Here is an 18,418-nt window from a genome sequence, read left to right on the forward strand (position 1 = left end):
TTCACATAAATAATTAATTTTTATTTCTAAAAACAGAATCAAACCATTCATAAACTCACATATGGCAGGAGAACTTTTCATGGGTTTCCAATGGATCCTCAAATGAAAATGGAATCTAACTTCGCACATGAGAATAAAATTTAACTCTTTCATCGGTCTATCACAAAAGGTATACAAACAGGAATAAACATATGATACTATGCACATAGACGGTATGTGAGACGCGACAATAAACGTCCATCTTCTTCTGGCATATTCCGAGCTACTGCACTATCATTATCCATGCTTTGATAACGAATCATTTTTTTTGGGGTTCAAAACTACAACAATGGAAGATGGTTCAAGTCTCTGACGTTTCAGTAGCAGATATACCAAGCATTGATGACGAGGTCTATAATTGGAGATTTTGAGAAGAGTTTCCTCTGCAACTAGCCCAATACTCAGCAACAAGCTTGGAGAAGTAAGAATCAGTCTCCATTAGCCTTGAAGGCTCGTTGTACTCCACTAGATTACCTGTCCAAAACCAACACCAAAGCCCATACATTGGTCATGATAACATGTTTTAGAGATTAAAAGACAGAGTTGGTTGATTCGAGAGAAAAATGATGTTTACCAAAGGAGAGAACCATGACCATGTCACTGTCTATGACAGTTGGTACTCTATGTGCTACTGTTATGACCGTGCAATCTCCAAACTCCTCTCTTATGATTCTCTGAATGATTGCATCAGTGGCTGAATCAATGGAAGCTGTAGCTTCATCTAACACTAGTATTTTGTTTCTCTTTAACAGTACTCTACCGAGACAAAACAATTGTCTCTGTCCCACGCTCCAGTTCTCTCCTTCATCACTCACTTCTCATTTCGTCCCACCAATAACAAAAGATGAACATTAGTGTAACGTCCCATTTTGTGAAGTGAAATAAAAACATTACTGTTTTCCAATTACCTGAAGAATCAAGTTTGCTAGGCAGGTTGCTAATCGTCGTCTTGAGCTGACACTTCTCAAGAGCCTGCAAAAGAAATAGTTTTCTTAGGAAGGTTTTTAATCTTTCGATTTAGAAATCTCATTCTTGTTTCTTATTTCACCAGACCTTCCATATCTCATCGTCGGAGTAAACACCTAAAGGATCAAGGTTGGTCCTTATGCAGCCACGGAAAAGAGTTGGTTCTTGAGGAATGATGCTCAGTTTCATTCTCAGGTCCTTTAAGCCAATCTTACTTATGTCAATGCCATCAATCAATATGCAACCACTTGCTGGTTCTACCAAACGAAACAAAGCACCGATTAAAGTGCTTTTTCCACTTCCCGTTCTCCCAACAACTCCTACTCTTGTCCCTTCCCTGAATGTGCAAGAGATTCCTTTGAGAACTAACGGAGCATTGGGACGATATCTTATCTGAAACAAATATATGACGCAAATCAATGCCTTTAGCATAATTACTACTTATTACTATCATCTTGTAACACATATGTTTCTGCTAACCTTAAGCTCCTGCAAGTGAATTGTACCACTGGAAGGCCATGAGGAAGGTGGTCTTCTATCCTCCACAATTGCAGGAGCTTCTTCTGGTATATTCATATATTGTTTTATCCTCTCTACTGATATGATTGAATTCGATAAGGTGCAATACCATCGGGTCAGAAACACCTGAGTTAGTGTCAGTGTTAATGCATAGGAGAGTGAAAGCCCAACGAGGCCTGCAACACATAAGCACACGTTCATGCAGAACTTTTCAGAAACACAGATTTTTTCGAACAAAATCTCATGTGAAATGTGAAATGTGTAATTACTACTTATTACTATATTGACATAAGCTGTGAAATGTGATGTGAAGAGTTAAAAGAATTCATGTACCTGGAGATATGTAACCCTTGGGGATAAGGATAAGCAGAAGTGCACAAGTGAACAAGGTCACATTCTGCAAAGTCTCTATCCTCAGAATCACCCACTCCATGGCTGCATTGGACAGAAAGAATAGCACGGCATCTGCATCAACTAGTTGTAAGTAGTTTTTGAAGAATCTCTCTACCGTTCCAAAAGCTCGTATTGTCACCACTCCAAGTGAGGTTTCTGCAGCATAATTCATCACTGGAGCTTTGGTTGTTCCATTGATTCTAATCAGCTCCCTCGCAGAGGCTAGATAGTAATCCTTTAGTTTCAACGAAGAAGCGGGTGTTAATTATGACTTCTTTGCTGCATAAATGAACTGAAAAAGAAGTAATATGGCAACATGTACCTGAACAACTTTTGTGGCTGCCAAAGCAAGAAGAGCTATGATAATTACTTGCCATGTCACATATGTCATGATGATAAGAGCTGCAGCGAGCTCAACAACCGGTGCTACCACAAATATGAATGCAAATGGGATGTCAAAGTCCAAGACGTTCAAATCAGACGAAGCCTGCAAATGTTACATTGAGCTGTAAATGTATTCATACATTGAGCTGTAAATGTATTCGTATACATGATTCATAGACATGAAAAGCATCTTACTCGAGTAAGAATGCGCCCAATGGGAGTAGAATCAAAGAAAAGCATCGGGGCTTTAAAGACTGCATTTGTGAAACCAGAGAAGAAGGCTTCAGAAGCTTTTAGTCCAAGATGAGCAATCGTAACAGCTCTCGTGTATACGAAACCAGCACTAAGAGTTGAGATAATGCTATAGACTCCTATAAGCATTGTATTAGTGAGTTTAGGGATCCCTATGGCAAAAGCCAGCCAGTATGTTGATGCAGCCTGGAAAACTACAAAGCCAACCTGACCCAAAACACTTGACCATAGAAGACACCATCCTCGAGACACACGGATATAGTCCAAGAAAGGTTTCAACCCAACATCACCGCTCTCTTTTTCTTCTTCTTGTGTAAGTTGTACCCCTGGAACATCCGTTGTGTTGATCTCTTCTTCGATTTTTTCTACAACCGTCATGTTTCTTATCTCTTTGTCTCGACCCCCTTTCCTAAGATCTCCGAGGCTTTCATTACTCGCTAAAGGTAATACAGTTACTGCATCATTATGAGCATTCACCAGCTGTTGGAATGCAGTCCCCAACATTAAGAGCTCCTCATACTTTCCTAACTGAGTAATTCTTCCTTCCTCCATAACCTGATTAAGATCATCAATGAATTAATAATCTAACAGTCAAGACATACAGTTTTTTTTCACTTGGTGCCAATCAAGTTTTACCAGAATTTGATCAACGTCTGAGAGAAACTCGACTTGGTGAGTGACTAGAATGACAGTTTTTCCCTTTAGCGCATCCTCAACACATTTCTGCAGTAACAGTTCAACATAATAAGAAGCAGTCATTAATAAAAGCTTCTTTCAATGCAAATATGAAATGTTCTCACTTACATGAAAAAGAACTCCAGCTGTATGAGCATCCACAGCACTAAAAGGATCATCAAGGAGGTAAACATCGGCGTCTGCATAGACAGCACGTGCCAGCTGAATCCTTTGCTTTTGTCCTCCGCTCAAGTTAATCCCTCTTTGTCCTATTTCTGTGAGGTCACCATGTCCAAAACCGCTCATATCTTTATCCAACGCACAAGCTTTTATAGCAGCATTGTATCTTCCTGCTTCCATGGACTTCCCATAGAGAATATTGTCCCGGATGGTACCACTTTGAATCCACGAGGTCTGAGAAACATAAGCGATGGACCCAAAGACTTTTACCTGAATCCAATTGGACAACATCAAGGAAACAGTTTTGAACAATTTAGTATACTAAATGAACAAAGCTAAAGTCAGCTTGGTGGCTGTTTTGCTTACAGTTCCAGAAACTCTAGGTATTTCTCCAAGTACTGCATGCAACAGCGATGATTTTCCTGCCCCAACTGGTCCACAAACCGCAACTTTTTGCCCATGCTTAATTTCCAAATGTATATTTTGAAGAGTTGGAATCTTAGTTTCTGGATCCCAACTGAAGTTGCCTGCTTGTATGTCCACTGTTGTTCCAGATTTCTCTAGACCACTTCTTTCAATTTCATCAATCTTTAGCTCGTCATCTAGCAAGAAGTTATTTAATCTGTTGAAAGAGACATTGACTTGGATGATAGCAGAAATTGCCTCAGGTATAGTTCTAACAGGCTCTGACATAACTCTTAGTGTAGCTAAAACCGTGAAAATGGTGCTTGCGTTCAGTGGCGCGCTCTTGAATAGAGCACATCCCACGAAAACAACAGAAGAAACTATTGTTGGAGACATCCAATAGAGGAAAGTACCAAAAGCCTTTGTCAGCTGAGCCTTTGCCAACCATATGAATTCATCATCACGACATGATTCTATCTTTTTCTTGAACTCCTCTTCCCATGACTGCAGCTTAATAACTTTCATGCTGTTCAAAATCTCTGAGGTGGACCTCAATCGTTTATCTTGTGCTATCATGAACTGGGTCTGGCAGTTCTGTAGCATCTTTGCGAATGGCAGATTAAGGAGACCACACAGGAGAAGAAGAATTAAACCAGGAAAAGCTCCTGCTCCAACCACTCCAAAAAGTACAGCTGTAGAAAGCAAAAGCTGCAGTGTAAGGCTCCATCCCGAGTGGAACCACCATAAGAATTCTCCCATACGATATGCATCCACGGCGATATAATTCACAATCTCCCCAGAAGAATGCCTTTTCCTCCCCAAACTTGATAGCTTTAGCTGCTTTTTGTATGCAGCCACCATTAGCGCTGATCTAATCCTCATTCCTGATCTTCTTGATGCAAAATACCAATGTCTCATTGACAAAGATTCAACTAGCTTCAGCATAACTAGACAAGCTAAGTTGAAGAAACCATTGCGGAGATCCCTGTGGTCACTGTTTGCATAATCCACAAAGACGTATAGCATTAATGGAAGAGATACAACCGCAACTGTTCTGAAAAATGCACACACTGTTATGAATATGTTCTCCTTGAAGTAAACTTTTACAACGGCTCTAAACACCAAGTTTCTTTCCTTAGAGTAGCTTCCATCTGCAAGAAGCGTATCCCATGCTTGAGAAAATTTATTGTAAGCTAATTGAGCCTCATCCTCAGGGACTACAGTTGGGATATCTTCTCGGGATAATGGTTTCTTGAATCCCAGCGAGAGTAAAGGATTCATCCAAGAGAACGACAACATACTGAAAAATCCAGCTGTTGCTAACCTTGCCGGTTCTTTTCTAGGATTTTCAGTTAATAGAGGATCAGATAGTCCTGTTTCACTGCAGTCTTGAGCTGCTGCAGAAGAGGATCTCAAATTCATCCAGGAGCAAAAGAGAAGCAAAAGACTCATGGGCGAGGTAATGACATCGAATATTTGGAAACCATTTCCCTGCAAAAGCATCTCACTCTTTGCTGCTAAATCCAACAAAGCAAAAGACACCCACCAAACAGATTCAAGAATCCTAGTCCACTTGGAGCCATTAACAAGCATCGAAACCGCAAGTGAGACCCAAATGATCCCTTCAACGAAGCAAGCAACCCATGAGATTTCATTGACGTCAACAGCACCATGAATCAGACTGTTTAACCCAAAACCAAGAAAAACGATGCTAGTAATAACACAGCATATAGTAGCAACCACAAAGACCCATCCTTTCTTGCGGCGCCTGACTACAAAATGGTTGGAAACACAACCAGCTATCAAGAGCAAGTAGAAGATGGAGAGAAACAAGAGATTTAAGATATCTATAGCTGTTCGTTGGAAGCAAGAAGAAGCCAAATTCAGTTCAACGTCACACCATGGAACGCTCCCTGCATTATTATACAAAAAAAAAAAAAAAAAAAAAAAACCCATCACAAGAGATAACAGTTAGCAAATCATAATACACAGTTTATAATAGTTTTTTCCATGTTTGTCTTTTAGAGGAACACAAGAAGCCAAGTGGGGTGATTCTATAGATAGTATCAATGATTGAACATATACAGATTATTCTAAAACTCTGTTAGATTCTAAAAAGTTTGTATTTTTCCTAGGAAAGAACCTCAAACAAGACAAAGTAGCAATGAATGGTTGAGTAAAAAAATCGTACCAATTGAAACCGCCATTGTAGAAGCAAGCGACAGAAGAGCTCAATCAAAGAATAAAGCTTGGGCCTTTATGACACCAAGACGTGAGGTTGATGTTGTTCGCTTATGTAAACGACGTATCCAAGTCCACATCTAAAATGACTGAACCGAAATTAAACGGCTTATCTGAATTGTACTTTGATTACGTAATCGCTTACGTAATCTCGAATTCATGAATTGTATGCCACTGTGACTGACTACAAACGAGAGGCACGAGGTGGGGGTAGGGGGATCTCTTACCATTTAATTGGGGAGGATGAGAAAGACAAAGAAGGAAAACTCTGTTTTTTTGCTGAACTTACGGTGGTCACTGATATTTTTGTCGTGAGCATTGTCACTAGAGTCGCTCTCTCTCTACATTGCACTTCTTCTTCTTCTTCTTCTTCTTATACCAAAGTATTTGGATATTTGTTGTTATAATTGCTGCGAAAACGTACGAAAATAATTAAAACCAAGTGAATAAATCTTTGTAATATACTTTTCATTGGAGACTATTTATATAAAAATTCAATGTAAGCAAGAATTCTCTTCATTTATTTCTGCCACCGTATTATAATTTTCATTGTTTTTTCTTTTTGTATTAATTGAAAAGTAGGCCCAAATAATTTATGTTTATTTTTTTTGTAGTCTACAATTTACTTGGTTTTCAATTTTTATAAATTTTGGCTTTATTTGTTCAAATAGACAAATACTATATAAACGGTTCGTTTCATTTTGGAATAAAGAAAGGTTGTTTTAAAAATTTAACAAGTTATATTGGTTTATTAACAAAAAAAAATTGTTTTGGTAAATAAAGCAGGTAAGCAATGCAACCTACAGATTCGGTTTTAATCGTGTATATAATTTGTCATGCATTGAACTATTTGCAGTAATGTATAAATATTATCACACTAGTCTCTGTCTAAAAAAGTATTAAATCTTATTTCAGGGAGAGTTATTAACTAATAAATTTTAGAAAATATGCATAAAATGGCAATGAAACCAAAAAAAATTAAGTAAAAAGAAAAAAAAAACTAGCCATGGTGTCATAGTACACTCTTTCTCTTTAATTACAATTACTCTTACTCATTTTATATTACATGTTATTTTCCAAAACAACACATAAACTACCTCAATTATTCTAAATTTTATTCAAAATGTATTAAATATTTTAAGTTATTTTTACATATGAATTCAAGAAGAACATCTGAAAACAAACGTATAATACTCACTCTGTTTCACAAAGAGTGTCATTCTAGAGAAAAAATTTTGTTTCACAAAAAATGTCATTTTACATTTGCAATGAGCGTTTTAATGCTAAAATTTTTTTTTTACCCATAAACTCAAAGCTATTTTCATTGAATTTTGATCATTAATCACTTAATAAATAGGCACAAATATGTATAGTTCAAATTTTTCTTAATTTGTGTGAAATGTGTCAAAATTACACTTTTTGTGAAACAGAGGGAGTATTTTATAACAAAATTATGTTCACCTCGTAATCTCAATCAAAATAAATTGAATTCAATAAATGAACTGACGTGGTAGTTATTTAACATATGACCTTGTCAGTGTCTTCATCAAAGCAATTTTAAAAGTAAAAATGTTTTCACATAAACAAGTGTTGCTTTCTCTGATTGACTGGAATAAATTAAAGCATTTGTTGCGGTCTGCAGGTTCAAACCTTCAAAACCCACTAAAGGTTTACGTTTCTCAGTTTTAAAATTTACGGTTTCTGTGATACTATAGACGATGGTAAAAATGAATCAAATGATGATGATAAGTGCTGATGTGTTTTGAGTCTTGAAAAATTGAGTTAACATTGGTGCCCTTTTGGGACGTCCAAGTTCATTCAGGAAGCTTCTGGATGCGTACACTACAAGAAAAACGTACATTGTTAGCTCGGAAAATATGCTATCATATATAATACATAGCGATTTTATAAATGCTATGATATCGGCAGCTATGGTAGATACTCCATCTACGATAGCGTTATTTTTCTGAGCTATAATAAGTTCCTATACAATAGCGTTAGTTAAATGTTTTAATTTAGTGTTTTCGTAGCAATATCTGGATGCCGTAATTTATATTTTCATAACAATTTATAAAAAATTTCAATTTTTTCTAACAACTCAAATTGGGTGCTATGATATATCATTGTACAATAGCAAATATTTTTTGCCGTAATTTATGTTTTCATAACTCTTTTTCGTGTTATATTACCTTATTACATAACTAAGTTTATTCGCTATGATGTATATTATAACGTCTTTTTTTTTGCTATTATAGTTGCATATAACATTTTTCTCCTGCTATTATATAGATGACTTAGTGCTATCATTTAAAACAGAACATGCTATCATATGTAATATATATAATCTGAAATTTCCCGAAAAAGATACCATTTATATAACATCTCAAAAGCATTGTGAATAACATCCCAAACACAATTCCAAAACATTCTAAATCACAATACCAAACACAATTCCAAATCCAAAATGCACAACATAAAACATTCCAAATTCGAAATACATAAGACTAGTCTTAAACTAGCTGGACCAAAGTTGCTTCATCCCTGCAATAATGGACATTGTCTTATATCAGTGTTGCACATGAAATACTAAAAGCACAAGGATCACAGTAAATAATACTTACCAAAAGCACAAGCATCAGTTTACAACAGTCAATAGATGACCAACTGATCAATTGGCCATGCGATAGATGAACCAAGTGCATCTCTCATATACTCAATCTCATCTGATGGCCTCCAAACCGCTGCGTCATCTACCTTGACTATATCTATCCAAACTCGCACAGCGTTAGGACCCAACCGAACACAGTGTACCTTTTGCTCTGGATCAGTTGAATGCACCCGACCTTCAGCAACAACCCGCTTCCTTCCGCTAATATCCATTAACTTACACTTCTGATTTTCCTTGATAGCTCCATTTTTTCGCTGACAATTTGACAATATCAACCAATTACTACAGGAAGGAGACATAACCATAATCAACTTCTCAGAACATATAAATATAAGTTACCGGAGATCTTCGAAGAGGTGACTGTGCAGCTACTTGAGCTAGCCTAACCTGAATAATTTATGCAATGATATACCTGCAAAGATGCACCCAATCCTTGTCCACCATTATATGATCTAACCTTACTACATAAACAACATATACGATTTATTGACAGAATCTTAGACATGAATCACAATGACACACACATATATCGCATATATTAAATCAATAGCAATCACAAACACAAAACAGTATCTAGACAACTATATCGCATATATTAAATCAATAGCAATCACAAACAGTACTTAGAAACAACCAAACAGAAAGAAAAAAAAAACAAAACAATATACTTAGCAAGATTGTTCAATACACATAAGAGACAGAAAGAAAGAAGCAACTAACCTGTCCTGTAAATGGAGATAAATAAACTCTTGTTCAGTTCCAAGATATACACTTAGTAACACTTGCAAAACATAATTAGAGAAAGAGTATAAGTTTCAAATCGGATACATAACTGTGTATGTCGGAGAATGGAAGAGACTAATCTATTGCATGTCGAAGAATAACTGTGTATTGTTCCAATTTCATAACTGTGAATCAATTTCATAACTAATCGGATAGTAATTGAAAAAATCTAGAAGAAATCAATTGAAAAAATCTATTGCATGTCCAAAAATCAAAACTTATATAAAACAATAAAATGAGGAAGAAAACAACCTTCGAGTGGAGCTCAAATCCAGAAGTTAACTCCGGTGGTTCTTCAGAGGGTGGTCACGGCGACGGCGATTGGCGAACCAATTGGTATGTGTAAGAGATTTACGGGTAACTGGGAGAGAGACTCAAACAAACCAAAAGAACGGCAACGGCGGTGCTTAATTGAGTCCTGCGGTGCTTCAGAAGCGGCAACGGCGAGGAATTGCCTCTCGAGATTTTAGGGTTTCGAGAGAAAAGGGGTGAAGTGAAGGAGAGAGAGTGCGATAAGTGAAGCTAAGTGTTTAATATTTTTATTTTTTTGGTAAAATTTGCTAAGTGTTTGGCGGAATAAGTGATTTTAGTTCCCGCTTCTTAAAAACACTATTATAGCGTTTATACAATGCTATCATATGGTAACAAAATTATAAACTACACTTCGATAGCAGTTTTGAAATTCGTGCTATTACGAGGTGCTATCAATGTATATAATTTTTGTAGTGGCAACAGCTGATCGAAACATAAACTTTGTGATTTGATCTATTTCGTCTCCGAAAAAGGGAAGTCTTGGCTCTGTGAGTTCACATGAGGTAAGGTACACCAAAGCTTAAGTAGGAATGATTCTGAGTGGTGTAGGGGAACTCTAGGCTTCCATATATGGCTCTGAGACAAGGGAAGGAAAAGACAACTTTCATTAGTTGGCTCAAACTGATCATGTACGAAAAGTATATCTGTGGGTCAGTCGTCAGTGGGTCTATCAACAAGTCCATTAGCAGATCCATCAAACATTCCGTCTGCAAGTGCCAGCACCCTAAAGTTGGTTGGTCTTTCAATCTTTTTCTAGGTTCTGTTCTGCATCCCGAATGGTTTTCTCCTATATATCGTTAAATATGTTGTAACCTTCCTATTATAATGAACCATACCACTTGACCAAACATAAAAACTCACGTTAACAGATTGGGCCAGAAATGTAGTGGGCTATGAAATAAATTTAGTTTCTTCACATATTTGCAAGATAATTTTGAAGATTATTATTCAACCTATCTATAACAAAAAAACAAAAACAAAACAAAACACCCAAAAAAAAAAAAATCAAGTTCATAACATCTAAAAATATTTTACATATCCTAGATCTTTTAAGCTCTAAAGTTTAAATTAAATTGTTACTATTTTATTCCTGACCTAACCAATTACTAGGCCGAGAATGAATTCTTCTTTATCAGTTTAGTTAATAAATGTTACTATTATCTTGTGTGCAAGTAATTGGTGGTTAATGGGAATTGGATTCTAACTTCTAATTAGACTGATTCAACTAGCTAGTAGCTACATTTTATCCTTAAATAAAAAAATAATTATTATTTTGTTAATTGACGAGACTCGAGAGGCATGCAATTGGTGGATTTTACGTAATATATATCACGGAAAGTGAAAACGACTCAAAATTGTAACATTAAATCGATTATGGGAACTGGGAAGGCATGGGCTTTATATACACAGCTATTATATGTATATATGGTCCATACAAACTCATGTACCATCATTGTATGCGTGATAAAAACTGTTAGATTCTAAGAACAAAGAGCTTGAAGATATAAGAACACCTCTCTTATATTATTGATTTAGAAAACTCTCTCAAAAACTAAATCTCTCTCTCAAGTCTTATGGAACACCTCTCCTTAGACTCTTATATTTATAGGTTTCTTATTTTCCTAAACCTATTAGAATTAACATATTACAATTTATTAATCTTAGGAACTTTTCCTTTTCCTATTCTATCTCTTTTGGCAACTTCCTAGGAGATAGCTTCTTCCACAAGTTGGAATTATCCAACATTCTCCCCCTTAATTCCAACTTGAACTTCGGGTGCTTCAATCACTTGTACTCCGATCAGGTTCCTCATTTCTCTGAATTTGATTCTTGCTAGTGGCTTAGTAAGGATGTCCGCCTTCTGTTCTTCACCAGGAACATGCTCCACTTCAATCTGATCATTCTCCACACTCTCACGAATGAAATGGTACTTTGTGAGTATGTGCTTACTCCTTCCATGAAACACTGGATTCTTACTTAGAGATATGGCTGACTTGTTGTCAATCCTTAGTAAGATCTTCTTATCTGGACTAAGTATCTCTCTTAGCAGCTCCTTCAACCATATGGCTTGCTTTGCTGCTTCTGTAGCTGCCATAAACTCTGCTTCACATGATGACATCGCCACTGTATGTTGTTTCTGTGAGGTCCAAGTGATTAATGATGAACCAAGATAAAACACATGACCTCCAGTACATCTTCCATCATCGATATCAGCCTTGTAACTACTGTCGCTGTATCCAACAACCTTACTCAACCCATCTCGCTTGTAGAACAAGCCTAAGTTGGTAGTTCCTTTCACATACCTTAACAAATGTTTGAGAGCTTGTCCGTGTACCACTCTCGGACTCTGCATATACCGGCTTAAGATTCCTACAGCAAAAGCCAAATCGGGTCGTGTATGAAGCAGATACCTCAAACACCCGATTGTTCTTCTATATCTTGTGGCATCAATCTCAGGTTGTTTCTCAGCCTTTGATATCTCCATACCAGGCTCCATTGGTATGTGCGCTGAGTTGCACAAATCCATCTTAGTATCGACAAGAATAGCTCGAGCATAACCTTCTTGTTTTATTCTTATCCCATCTGCTCCTTGTATTACTTCAATACCGAGATAATATGTCAACTTGCCGAGATCTGACATCTCAAACTCTCTTGACATATCCTTTTTGAACTGATCAATGACTCTTTGCGAAGTTCCTGTCACAAACAAGTCATCAACGTAGATTGCCACCACCAGTCTTTCATTCTTGTCGCTCTTAAGATACACAGTAGGCTCCTTGATGCATCTCTTAAAACTCATCTTCTTCAGAACATGATCAAGCTTCACGTTCCAAGCTCTTGGAGCTTGACGTAGACCATACAACGCCTTATGTAGTCTGTACACTCGATCCTCTTGTCCTCTCTTAACAAAGCCTTCGGGTTGGCACACATAAACCAGCTCGTTTAAGTCACCATTCAAGAATGCGGTTTTCACATCAAGGTGATGAATCTCCCATCCCTTCGAAGCTGCGATAGCAATGAGTAGTCGAATAGTTTCAATTCGTGCTACAGGTGCAAATGCTTCTTCAAAGTCTACTCCTTGTTGTTGTACATAACCTTTTGCTACAAGTCTTGCCTTGAACTTGTTCAATGATCCATCCGCTTTCTTCTTGATTTTATACACCCACTTCAACCCTATTGGTTTAACACCATCCGGCTTCTCAACTAGCTCCCACGTTTTATTTCTAGCGATTGACTCCAGCTCAGCCTTCATCGCTTTAACCCATTCTTGCAAACTTAAAGCTTCAGAAACAGACTCTGGTTCACCACCTATGGTAAGCAGAAGTTGTTCACTCTCTAGTTCAGCTAGTAGTACATAATCATTGAGGTATCGAGGTTTGTTGATAACACGTCCATATCTGGTGACAACTTGCTGAGTTTCACCTACTTGATCCACGTTTTGTTCATCTTCTATCTCTTCTTCTTGGTTTGCAGGTTCTTGTTCCGGTTCATGATGCTCGACATTGTCATCGTGATTGTTCTCCTCTTCGTTTCCTTCTTCTACAAACCCACCACGAGATAGTTTAAACCTTCCTGGTTCTCCATTGGTTTGGTTTTCTGCAGTCGACCAATCCCAAACTTTTGTCTCGTCGAACACGACGTCTCTGCTTACAAACACTTTCCTTGTAAATGGATCATACAGCCTATAAGCTTTCGAACCTGGTTCTGTCCCTAGATTGATCAAAGTTCTCGACCTGTCATCTAACTTCTTAAGATGTGGTCCAATGATCTTAGCATAAGCAACACAGCCAAACACTCGTAGATGCTCGATGTTAGGTTTTCTCGTCGTGAAACTTTCATATGGAGTCTGACCCGCTAAAGCTTTGGTAGGAACTCGATTAATCAGATATGTTGAATGACGTACGGCCTCTCCCCATAGTTCATTCGGCAGATTCATAGCCTTAAGCAAGCTTCTTGTCATCTCCATTAATGTGCGGTTTCTTCTTTCAACTACACCATTTTGTTGAGGAGTATATGGTGCAGTTAAATGTCTAGAGACTCCATTTCCTTCACAGAACCGGTTGAACTCAAGCGAGGTGAACTCTCCTCCCCTATCGGTGCGAAAGGTTTTGATAGACAAACATGTCTGCTTCTCAATTCCTTCCTTAAACCTTTTAAACCGATCGAAAGCCTCGCTTTTCTCCTTCAATAGCATTGTCCACATGTATCTCGAAAAATCATCAATAAGGACGAAGACATACCGGTTGTTAGCTGGTGTCGGTGGAGAGATTGGTCCACACAAATCACCATGAATCAGCTCCAAAGCTTGAGCTGCTCGAAAGGATGTTGCAGTAGGAAACACAGCTCTGGTCTGTTTTCCGACTAAACACGCAGTGCACACATTCTTCTCATGAACAGATTGTGGCATTCCAACAACCATTCCCTGTCTCACCATATTGTTCATCACTCCAACACTTACATGTCCCAACCGTGCATGCCATGTTAGAGTAGTGTCAAAAACTAAATCTCTCTCTCAAGTCTTATGGAACACCTCTCCTTAGACTCTTATATTTATAGGTTTCTTATTTTCCTAAACCTATTAGAATTAACATATTACAATTTATTAATCTTAGGAACTTTTCCTTTTCCTATTCTATCTCTTTTGGCAACTTCCTAGGAGATAGCTTCTTCCACAAGTTGGAATTATCCAACATAGATAAATAACTCATTAAAAAGAGAAATTTATAAAACTCATCGAAGAAGTGATGCTACACGTTAGACTTTGTTACAACCAAAACTATACCCTTCAGTCCTTTTTCTTCAGTTCTCTTTCTCACGGCGACTTTAGTTTGCTCACTTCGTATAATTCCTACGTACCCCAAAGAAAATAAATCAAAATCAAAATTAATCTTAAAGAAATACATGCATAAAAACTATTGCAGAAAAGGAAATTATAAATCTTACCAAAATAGAATGAAGTTGGTTTAGAAGTGGAATGAGCAATGAAATTAGACTTGTTATATCATCTTGGACCATTTGATGAGTCTCGTCTTTTCCCGCAAGCACATTGATGAATGTGCTGTTGTTTGGAACCAGTTTAAGAGCCACCTTTTCGGACAAACACATACGCATATATACCACGAATTTGTGTTTTAGAATAATTTGTTTTTTTTCTAAATATACTCGAGATTTAATTATTATAATGAACATTGTAAATAATAATTACCTTAAAAGCAGCAGAAGAGATCCATCCATGCCATGGTTTTATAGTCAAATTATAAGACTCTTCTATGGCTTGTTCCATGTTCTGTGACATGTCCTTCACCAACCGTTGCAATAGCGCTAACGTAAAATCCATCGCTCTAAATAGTTCGGGATTGCAATAGTTACAAAACAAATGTAATTAGTTCATCGTCATTTTTTTTTGGGTTATATTAATTTATATGTACTATTTAAATGGTACGTACCTCGTTAGCCAAAGAGCAGCTCTGCTACAGCTTTTAGGTTTCCTAGAGGATCCCTCCTTCGCTTCTTGTCTCAGTATCTCAACCAAATTTGAGTACAAAAGAGGATCAGATTCCCACATCTTCTCTAGCCTCTATAAACAGAACAGTTTTAAGAAAACAATTATAAAAAAAAAAAAAAAACTCAATAAACAGAATAGGTTGATAAGAAAAAATCAGGTCCATTCAATCGAAGAGACTGTATAACGAAAATGACCCTGAAAGCTACGTAAAGGTGTAGATGGGTCCTCTTGTCGAAAGAGATGAAAAATTCTTGGGTGGCGAGTCGAAACATCAATGGTTTCTAATCATGCTTACTAGTTAATTATACACTGCATCAGGTAACTAGGGAAAAATGTAGTACTAGATAAAAAAATGTACTTATATAATAATTTAAAGTGAGTTACGCAAGAGCTTACGAGCATTGAAAATGATGTACGTATATAATATTAATATTATTATAATAGAGACAAAACTAATTACTTGAATATTTTGATCAATGTCTTGTCGGAGAACAGCCATTGTCGGGCCAATCTTATCTGCAATCAATCAACAAAGTTTCAGGACAACCATTGGAGGAGCTAGTTATGCTTTAATTCAAGAAAACCAAACATTAGCTAAGAGGTAGATTCGTAATAATCATGTTAACTTAATAAATAATTAACAACTTTGATATATTAAGCAAAACAATATTTCTCATTTGGTTTTAGAATATCAAAGTTTATATATTTTAAAAAGAAAAAAAAATGGCATAAAAAATTACCAAGAACTTGGACGATTAATCTGCAGAAAGAGAGGAGAGGCTTTAAAGGTAAATTGATGATGTTTGTAGTGGCTTCGGTTTCGGCGGTAACTATTGTGGTCTTTGCTATGGAGAGAACAGAGAGTTCTTCAATGGCAGATCCAATCTCTGTCATCTTCTTCTTCTTGGTTGTCTCTTCCATTTCACATCTCTTTCGTTTCATCTTTGTTTGCAATTATTTTATTCTCTACCTTTCTCGACTATGTGTGTAATGCCTCTACTTAACCAACATATATCAGGGAGTTCGGCTATTTATAATCTAATCGGCTATTGGTTCTCTCTATTTTTGTGTGTTTGAATCCGGGATATTTGTTAATTATATTTATCCAATAAAATACTACCTATGTACTTAGTAGAAGTTTCCCTTAATAAGATGATAATTTTTTTTGAGATTCTCTTATCGAGATGATGGTGATTGGTGACCCCTATGCTTGACCTTGCTAATGCTATCGTTATTGGTTTTTTATCAGTTTTGTTTATTACTCTTATTTATTTGTTTGAATTGTTTACTTTCCATAATTACACAAATTGTTAGAGAAATTATTCCTACTATTTTATACTTACTTACTCTTTTTTTTTTTTTTTTGTATTTTATACTTACTCTCTTGAACAAAAATTGATGGTTCCAGATTTTCATACATACTAAAAACTAAATTTATTTTATAAAATAATTTTTGTATTTTTTAATAGTCAATTATTGTAAAAAGCCTTGAAAATTTTTAAATAGAAAATGAATGAAGCTTGATAGTTGATACAGTATAATAGTATACTAGAATCGGACCCGCACTACAGTGCGGGGGATTGTTTATTAGTATATATATGATATTAATAGATTAAAATATCATATATTTTCATTTTTAGTTTTTTTTACAGTCAATTACAATAAATCATATATTTGTGTAATGAGTTTGATAAAAGAATTGTAGGGGAAAAAAGAGTAAATGGTAATAAAATTAGTTTTGATAAAATAAATATTAAAAAGTTTAGAAAAGTACTAACAACACAAAAAATAGATAATTCAATTTGATCATTTTAGTAGTAGAAAATAGGAATCTACATAAAATATTATAAAATATTCCGTTTGTAAAAGTTACACTAATATGTATAATGTGATGAACCATAAGAATAATTTATCATTTACCCAAAAATGTTAGTCTAATTTATAATTTACTCAAATTTAGCAAAACAGTTATCATTTACTCAAATTTATCTAATTTGAAATTTAGCAAAACATTAAAGCCAAAAATTTATCATTGACTCTTTTTAAAAATATTAAAATCATATTTCTTGAACTGAAAACAAATTAAATAAATAAAACCCTGAACTACTAATTAATCCCACTATTTTCATTATATCATAATTATCTATTATTTTGTGTTTTTAGAATTTTCTAACTCTGGTTTTTTTTTTTTTTTTTTATGTTAATGAGTTTTGCTTAGGATATATCTTTACAGGTTTCTTCTTTAGATTCTCTTGGAAACGGATAAAAAATAAAAGTATTAATATAGTTCATATATTAAGTCAAATTATTTACAAAAATGTAAAATAGTTCATAGATTAAGTTAAATTATGTATATACCAGATTCACATAACAACAATATAGTAATTTGATAATTTTTGTAATGCTTCATTCATATGTCCTGAATACAATTAAAAATATTAATCAAATTCATAATTGAGTTTGATAGTCGTAATCAACATCATAATTAGAAAATATTAAATAAAATTTTGTATATACCCGTATCACATAAGAACATATGAGTTTGATAGATTCACAATGATTTTGATGTTCCAGTAAAATTAAAATTAAAAAAATTAACATATATCATATTGGATAAAAATACATGAATATAGTAAATAAAATCATAAATAAATAAAAACATCAGAAAAATTATTGTTCAAATTGATAGAGATAAGTGAAAATCTTTGAAATCTAAGCGTATATGGTTGCTAAACTGTATTTATTGGTTGTTTCCAAATTGAACAATAATTTTGCATAAATTATACTAATGTTACAAACGTTTTCTGGTTTTTAGGCAACTCAAATTTGATAGAGATATGTGAAAATCTCATAACATCTTTCCGTATCTTTTTCTAAATTATCATTAGTATTTTTTATTATACATATTAAGAATGATAACAAAATTGATAGATAATATTTATGTAATTATAAACATCTCATTAATTCTCATTAGTATTTTCGTTTTTGTATAGTTATATAATTTAAAATTTATTTTTCAGATTTTTATAATTATTTAATTGGATTATCATTATTTATGAATTATATTAAATTGGAATCTAATTTCGGAAGTATAT

The 18,418-nt window shown here is 35.2% G+C and overlaps 2 protein-coding genes and 1 long non-coding RNA gene across 6 annotated transcripts; all 3 read right to left on the bottom strand.

Moving 5' to 3' along the window:
- Window positions 1–6,527, bottom strand: LOC104746551 (ABC transporter C family member 8). Of its 3 annotated transcripts, none has more exons than XM_087488635.1 (12): window positions 6,005–6,527; window positions 3,775–5,726; window positions 3,358–3,678; window positions 3,190–3,276; window positions 2,497–3,108; window positions 2,240–2,404; window positions 1,858–2,152; window positions 1,486–1,700; window positions 1,093–1,398; window positions 948–1,011; window positions 614–853; window positions 1–513 (listed from the first exon to the last, which is right to left on the bottom strand). In XM_087488635.1, exons 1-12 carry the CDS (start codon window positions 6,018–6,020, stop codon window positions 392–394), a joined length of 4,395 nt encoding a protein of 1,464 aa, XP_087344761.1. In that variant the 5' UTR covers window positions 6,021–6,527; the 3' UTR covers window positions 1–391. The 3 variants fall into 3 exon arrangements, with proteins under 3 accessions (XP_087344761.1, XP_087344762.1, XP_087344760.1); XM_087488636.1 differs by lacking the exon at window positions 6,005–6,527 and having other exon boundaries at window positions 3,775–4,392; window positions 4,467–4,730; XM_087488634.1 differs by lacking the exon at window positions 6,005–6,527 and having other exon boundaries at window positions 3,775–5,992.
- A 1,833-nt stretch (window positions 6,528–8,360) lies between these two features.
- Window positions 8,361–9,183, bottom strand: LOC147926508 (uncharacterized). The gene is made up of 3 exons (XR_015582700.1): window positions 9,062–9,183; window positions 8,676–8,976; window positions 8,361–8,595 (listed from the first exon to the last, which is right to left on the bottom strand). It is a non-coding gene; the product is annotated as an uncharacterized LOC147926508 (long non-coding RNA).
- Window positions 9,184–14,485: 5,302 nt separating this feature from the next.
- Window positions 14,486–16,484, bottom strand: LOC104748389 (glycolipid transfer protein 3-like). 2 transcript variants are annotated; one of them, XM_087489360.1, is made up of 6 exons: window positions 16,064–16,484; window positions 15,784–15,839; window positions 15,265–15,395; window positions 15,024–15,159; window positions 14,762–14,905; window positions 14,486–14,666 (listed from the first exon to the last, which is right to left on the bottom strand). In XM_087489360.1, the coding sequence occupies exons 1-6, from the start codon at window positions 16,263–16,265 to the stop codon at window positions 14,631–14,633; spliced, it is 705 nt and encodes a 234-aa protein (XP_087345486.1). In that variant the 5' UTR covers window positions 16,266–16,484; the 3' UTR covers window positions 14,486–14,630. The 2 variants fall into 2 exon arrangements, with proteins under 2 accessions (XP_087345486.1, XP_087345487.1); XM_087489361.1 differs by lacking the exons at window positions 15,784–15,839; window positions 16,064–16,484 and adding an exon at window positions 15,518–15,712.
- Between the last annotated feature and the right edge of the window lie 1,934 nt (window positions 16,485–18,418).

Source organism: Camelina sativa, chromosome 15 (genome assembly GCF_030686135.1).
Source record: "Camelina sativa cultivar CO46 ecotype springtype chromosome 15, ASM3068613v1".
Taxonomy (NCBI): domain Eukaryota; kingdom Viridiplantae; phylum Streptophyta; class Magnoliopsida; order Brassicales; family Brassicaceae; genus Camelina; species Camelina sativa.